At 34.0% G+C, this 7,219-nt stretch overlaps 1 protein-coding gene across 1 annotated transcript; it reads right to left on the reverse strand.

The window, feature by feature from the left end:
- Positions 1 to 1,507: 1,507 nt before the first annotated feature.
- LOC142643757 (transcription initiation factor TFIID subunit 11) lies at positions 1,508 to 6,478 on the reverse strand. The gene is made up of 5 exons (XM_075818471.1): positions 5,914 to 6,478; positions 4,530 to 4,617; positions 3,952 to 4,051; positions 3,539 to 3,702; positions 1,508 to 1,991 (listed from the first exon to the last, which is right to left on the reverse strand). Exons 1-4 carry the CDS (start codon positions 6,342 to 6,344, stop codon positions 3,575 to 3,577), a joined length of 747 nt encoding a protein of 248 aa, XP_075674586.1. The 5' UTR covers positions 6,345 to 6,478; the 3' UTR covers positions 1,508 to 1,991; positions 3,539 to 3,574.
- Between the last annotated feature and the right edge of the window lie 741 nt (positions 6,479 to 7,219).

Here is a 7,219-nt window from a genome sequence, read left to right on the forward strand (position 1 = left end):
CTAGTTTGTACTTGGGGATCAATGAAACGTCATGTTCATCCCCCCTAAAAAGACGTGTGCTAGTTGTGTTTTGCTTTAGAATTACGTTAGGCATTCATCTTAATTATATGATTTGCTAAGAAAATGCTAAAGTCAAAAATTATTTTACAAATGTTTGATATAGTGGGTTGTTATATGAAATACAAATTTTTTGTATTACTTTATATTCTATCAATCACAATTTGTCATATATTCACTTACTTTTCTTTATAAAATAATCAAAGTATAAAATGACAAAAAAATCAAACATATGACATATTATAATTTGTGAAATATAAAGTAGAATATAAAATTAGTATTAAATTATTCGGACCTACCACTTAAGTGTGAGAATGGGTGTCCATACACCATTGGCGAACAGTTCAATTTTTTCATACTCTACATTGTTCTAACGTGTAAAGAATCATACTATACACTTCCATTTTATACTAATATTTCTATTTTTTTCAGAGATCCAAACAATCTCAACAACTCCACGTCCAAGGGAGTAGAATTCCAATCAATGATGAATGATTAAAAAAAACTATTTTTCTTTTTTCCTTTTCTTTTGAATGATTAGATCTCTCTCACTCAATTTATCTCTCACGTTGTTGAATCTTATAAAATATGCGTAACTTGCATTGATAATGACATTGCACATGTACCCGAGTGCTAGTATTAAACCCAAGGTTTTGAAATCTAGACTGTTCATTGAATCGTAAAAGAGAGAGGTTCAAGATTTTTGAGATCGAACCGAAGTTAAACCATGATGATGTCATAATTAATTTAATAATTAATTAAAACCAAAATATAGATATTAAATTTATTAAACTAGCAAAATTGACTAATATATTTATATATGTGAGGAAAATTTAATGATTTTCAAGCATATATTTAATAATTAAATGAGAAAGTTAATAAAATAAAATAATAACCATGAAAACATTAAAATTTATGGTTAATTTTTGAAGTAAAGTTGAATATCTTTGAAGGATTTTAATTAATTTTTTTTTATTCCTTGTAACAGATGGATAATTTAATTAAGTAGAATAAAATTGTGTTAAGTTGTTTTTATAAAAAAAAAAATGCTAAGGGGTTGGACTGCATGGTTCTTGACACCGGTTCGTGCGGTGCAACCCTAGTTTTAGGGGTTCACGTAATTAACTAAAAATACGGTTCTTTATGCTTAAAAAACCGATTTTCATCCTAGTTCTCGGTTTTTACGGTCTAACCTCCCGGTCCGGTTTGGTTTTGAAAACAGTGATTAAACCAAGCCAATTCAACTTTTAGGCCATCAATATGCACCCATCATTTATGAATTGTTATATCAGAATTATGCAAAGAATAGGAATTAGGAAACACTTAGAGCAAGATGGAGAGTAGGGTTGAAGATTCAAGACTACTAGTGTGTAACTTACAATAAAAATTGAAATGGAAGTAGGGAAAATGCAATGAAGTTGCCCTTCAAAACAAAAAAACAAAGGAGCCATTTGGTATGGGATTTTGAGCAACAATTTTCAATTTTTAAACAACATTACACGTATTTTCACATTTTTTCACTCACACGTATTTTCAAAAAATGCAAACAACATTACTAGAATAACATTACCAAATGGGCCCTAAATAACTCAGGTACATGAAATTAATGGGTTTTGTGGCAATATTATGGCCAAAGAAAAGAAAAAGACATGGCACAATGACATCCAGTTACTTAACTTTCTTCCAATCCAACAAGAGAGAGAGAGAGAGCCCAAAAGGACAGTTCTAGCATTTATGCCATAGCTTTCAATACAACAATGAAGCAGGAAGTAGATAGGTAGATAGGAGACTGTCAATATGACCTGTGCATGGTGTCCATTTTGGGAGGGAGATGCCCCCAGTGCTTACTGCTGATTAAGTGTAGGTTCAGGCCTGTAATTCATACAACCAATGTATTGCATCCAACCCTGTAGTCGAATTGACCTAATAATAGACTGCAAAAGAAAGCAATATATCAAAACAATAGCAAACTAATTGTAAGATTAATTAACCAAGAATTTTGACAAAATTAATTAAAAAAAAGTATTAGCACAGTGGAAGACTTGAGGATATATCATGATCTGAGCAGAGCAGCATGAGGATCAAGCACTCCTGAAAGCAATGTGCCACCAAATCTTTTAACCATAAGGTTGTCACCAAGCAAACCAAAAAGGAGAAGCGAAAGAGCTGAGCTTTGGAGTCATAACAAACTAAAGTCTATAAGTAGTTAAGAGCCTTCTTATTCAAACAAAGTGAGAAGCAACTGTACACCCTTAATATAAAGAACATAGATGCCTTGCTTTTTCAATATTATATAGAAAGGACCAAGGGTGGAGAAATATCAATGTCCTGTCAACTATAAGGCATAACTGAAAAAGTATACTGGGGTAGTTATCCTGTCTTAATTTATTATCTTATTCTCTCTTGACATCATCAACTTACCCCTCATAATATCAAATTTATAGGCAGTAAGCCAGGAAGATCATTAAGCTTCCAATAGTGAATCTAAAATGCACATACATAAAGTAGAAATTGTTATATTACATGCTGTAACATCCACATCAAGTCTCAACTAATTCCAATCATTTCAATTAGCCAAGATAACAGACTTAAGTGGCAACAGGGTTAAGTATCCAATCTAGCTAATTCCAATCATTTCAATTTGCCAAACTTCTACGGACTTATCATCACAAAGATCAACCTAGCCAAGAAATGAAGGCCAACTATGATCTTACTATACGTTCAAAATAGACTTGAGTGGGTCAAACCAAGAACCAGATAAAGAGGAAAACAGGGATCATAACAGTAAAATTTAGGGAGGTTTGTACTTCTCAACATCATAGTGTGAAGCTTCTCAATCACATAGCATGGAAGTAGAATTATTTGTGGCATCAGCTTTGTACAGACTATTCTGACCTCAATCCCTTTAGCAGCATAAATAGACAAAGTTCATCGTTTTCATTAGGCATACACATTACCCATTCTTTTTTTTTTCCCCTTTCCCTATTCAACTGTTTTCTATGCATCAGTTTCAGTTCTGCCTTTTGTTTTTTGAGTAGTCTTGCTCTTGCTTTTGTTTCTGACTACAAAGCAGTACAGTAGAGAACCTCAGCTGCAACCATAGACATCTTTATCCTCCATATAGTCCAATCCCTGCTGTTATCTCTGTTTAACGGTTAATACAGAAATTAAACCAAGCAACTGCCAAGACTTAAAATGCCAAACAAAAAGTATCTGCCTGACCATAACAAGTCTTGTGGCTCAGCAGTATCCAAATCCCTCTTCAAATGGGAAGATGAAAGGATTGAGTCCTCAAGTTCAGCTCACATAGGTGATGTAAAAGGTCAGCCTAAAGCAAGGCTTACTGTTCTACATTCAATTACTTTTAACTGGATTATGTGTTCTTAATCTAATGGTCTAACATATAGATGACATGAGTAGTATAAGAATGCCAATACAAGATTATAATGCCATATGTGAGAACAAGGTGGATTATCCAAACCTGTGCATTCAGCCACGTAAACTGTATCTGGTCTATCTAACGAAAGAGCCTCGGAACTGATCTCTTTGGCACTTTGCCTTCAAGCTTTAATCTTCTATATGCTTCTCTGATGTGGCAAGGTCTGATGGGCCCAGATTCTTTCCTCTCCGTCATAACCATTCTAGCTGCAAAGTAAAGAGCCTCATTACTAAACCCCACACTAGTCAAATTTCAGAAACATCTCTGGACTTAGCCATTCACTAGATTTTAGCTTTTAGTTGCATAGTGCTCTAGATGTGATTGATAAAGCATTTCATATTTGCAATCACAAGTCTTTCAATGTTCACTCATTCTTTGTATAATCCAAAAATATAGTTTCTCCCATTTTGGAATTGAGATCTCAACACAAATTCAAAATTGGACAGCATGCACACCTGTTTCCACAAGTTCACCAACAAACATTTTTGCTATCCCTGACACTACAATTGTCATTGGCACAGAAATTTTCTGGGTTCCCGTGATGCTTGCTAGCAACTGCATTCACAGCATAGGATAAATATGCAAACAATTAGTAACAATAATGCAAATGCAAAACGAATCTTGATAAGGTTACATCAAAATCCTTTGGCAAAGATTAGCTTAGAAACTAGTAAATGAGACACAAAGAACGTTTTGACAAATTCAACATTTAGCACAACAAATGCCATCCATGTGGGAAATTAATATCCTATTGTGTAATATGTCATATTTTTAAACCCCCCATCCCCTTCCCCCCTCTTTTCTCTCTCACCCTGAACACACACACACACACACACAGCCACCCCAAAAAGCTTGAAGAATGCGCATTATGCTGAACATTTTGAATATAGCTGGATCCTCTACTCCAACTCTAAAGTAACATTATGCAGAACTTGACCAATGCTCAAAATTCTATCTAATAAATAAAGCCCTTTTTTTCCCTTTTCAATAAAAGAAGAAGAAAGGGAGAACAATAATCAAAGAAGAAGCATACCCTTTTCATGTTAGATTTCTGAAATCCAGCTCTCCTAAAGGACTCATACCTACTCATTTGTTCCTCTGTGAATTGCGATAAAATAGCCCTGGCAAAGTTATCAAGATGTAACAGCTTAGAGGACATGTCTAATTGTATAATCCAATGCATGAGGCACTGATGCAGATTACAGTAGTCTTAAGCAATAGCAAGCTAAAATAGAAATAAGGTTAGTTTGAAGCAGGAATTACTTGAGTTCAAGTCTAGGTAATAAAGAGTCTTCTTTTATTAAAAGAGCCACACAAAAATCAAACTTTAAACTGAAGAATTGCCAGAAACATGGTTTATTGACATGGACTACAATAAAAGCAAGTTTTTTCTAGTACATCCAAATCTCAATTTGGTAAATATCCACTATTATCGATGAAAACATACTAAGCAAAACCAATTTCTATGTTACATACCAATACATGCGTCCAGAGATCATTCTATCATAAATTGTTCTCTTTTATTATATAGCTTATCTTATAGACAAGTTTAACACAATCAAAAGGTTTCTGCTTTCTACAGATAAAGCTCATGTTTTTATATTTTTCCTTGACTTACTTGGGGAAGAACACTTTAGAATTATCTCCAAATGGTAAAAGGGGTTGTCAAATTACTCTAAATCAAATAACTGAAAGATGCAAATCTTAATGTAGGGAAAATGCTAAAGCTACATCAAGTTTATTACAAAAAATTTACACATTGACATGTCAATGAATGTGATTAATAAATGTGATTACTACTCCTTCAACGTAATAAATCAACAGCTGAATTCCATTTTAAAGTAGAGTATATAACGCAACCAATTATTACAAAATAGGATTTATTAGACAAACAGGTATTTTAATTAATGCTAGAATAGCAAAGAGCCTTATTTTAGTGGCATTATATGATCTCCTTACAAGGGAACCAAAGTTCAAATCTTCCTATTCACACTTACCGTAACAATTGAATTATATAAAATAAAAAACTTTAATGCTAGAATACTATGTTACCATGGTATTGGTTTCAAGGTTATCCTATCAGGCCCATATATGATAGTTAACCAGTTCTAGCACCACAGCATTTGCACAACTTGTTGAGGTGAACTGTGAGTGCTAGACAATCACTTAAACATGAAACAATTACTTATAGTTGAAACGCAAAAATGATTGGAGATTTCAAAAGGGTCCTACACTCCTACTTGCATTTTGGCAAAATAACATAAACTAATAAAAATATGCATTTTGAAATCGAATTTTACTTTTAAAATTTTTTTTTATTAAAGTAACAGTAAAAGAGAGGGGGAGGAAACAGTAAATAGCAAAAAGTAAAAAAAAAAAAAAAAGTAGGAAGTGAAAAAAAAAAAAAAAAAAATTACTGCATCTTGGCCATTTTATCAGGGTCAGCAGAAGAGGGGAGCTTGGAGAGCTCAACATCCATGTTCTCCTCCTCTTCTTCTTCCTCCTCCTCTTTATTCTTTGATGGGTGGGACCCACCACCACCGCCACGACTAGTAGAGGCTGAAGCAGAAGAGTGTGGTGGTATGATTGGAGCAGCAGCAGCAGCAGCAGTAGTGGAAGTGTTTGATGTGGAAGAAGGGTCACCAATAATATTATTATTATTATTATTAGCAGTGGCATCGAGTGCATCAACGTTGGTGTCGTCTTGTACTCCATCATCATCAACAGCAACAGCAGCAGCAGCAGCAGATGAATGAGAAGGTGAAGGTGAAGGAGACTCTGGTGGTGATTCTTGTTGTTCCTCCACAAACGTCGCCGCTTCGAATGGATCCTTTGATACCTGTTTCATTTTTTTTTCTCTCTCTCTCTCTCTCTAACAGTCACACACCACTGTTTCTCTCTCTCTCTCTCTTTAGATTTCGGAATTGGGTTCTCAACAACAGCAAAAGAAGAACAGTACAACAATTGTTGTTTGTCTACTTTGTCTTGTCTGGTGGACTCTGGACTCACCCAAACTTTATTATACGCTCTGCCGTTTTCACCTATTACGGTTTGTCGTTTAGGATTATCAGTTTTGGACCGTGTTGCCCAGTTTAAGTGTTTAACACTTCAAGGGTCTGTGCTTATATCCGATAGTTAAGTCTTTTTTAATATATATTATTGTCAGTTTTTTTTTAAAATTTTTTTTTTACTCCTTGTGTATGTGTTAAAATAGGGTAAATATTGTAGAGTCCAAATCTTCTGTCTCACTTTTCTTACTCCACTCTATACTCCACCAATAAAAACTTGTCATGTGTTCTTCTAATTAATTAAATACTATCATTATTGACTTATTAATGTTACCTTTATTAATTAATAGTAGTATTTAATTAATTAGGTGAACACGTGACAAATTTTTATTGGTGGAGTATAGAGTGGAGCAGGAAAAGTGAGATAGAAAATTTTGACTCAAATATTGGGTACTCATAGAGTACTATAAATGCGTACTTCCTCCTCTCACATAACTATGAGTCTCACTAATTAAATTTATGGTAGGACTCACAATTCATGTGACTATGTGAGAGGAAAGAGTACGCATTTATGGTACTCCTGGAGTATTTAATAATTTTCCATTAAAATACTAGCATTGTCAAAAAAAAAAAAAAACTTCAACTGCTCATTAATTATAGGGTTGAAATAATCTCGGCCTAGCTAATGGGTCGGGTTGAATTAAGTCAAAGATAG

The sequence above is a fragment of the Castanea sativa genome, chromosome 7, assembly GCF_040712315.1.
Source record: "Castanea sativa cultivar Marrone di Chiusa Pesio chromosome 7, ASM4071231v1".
Taxonomy (NCBI): Eukaryota; Viridiplantae; Streptophyta; class Magnoliopsida; order Fagales; family Fagaceae; genus Castanea; species Castanea sativa.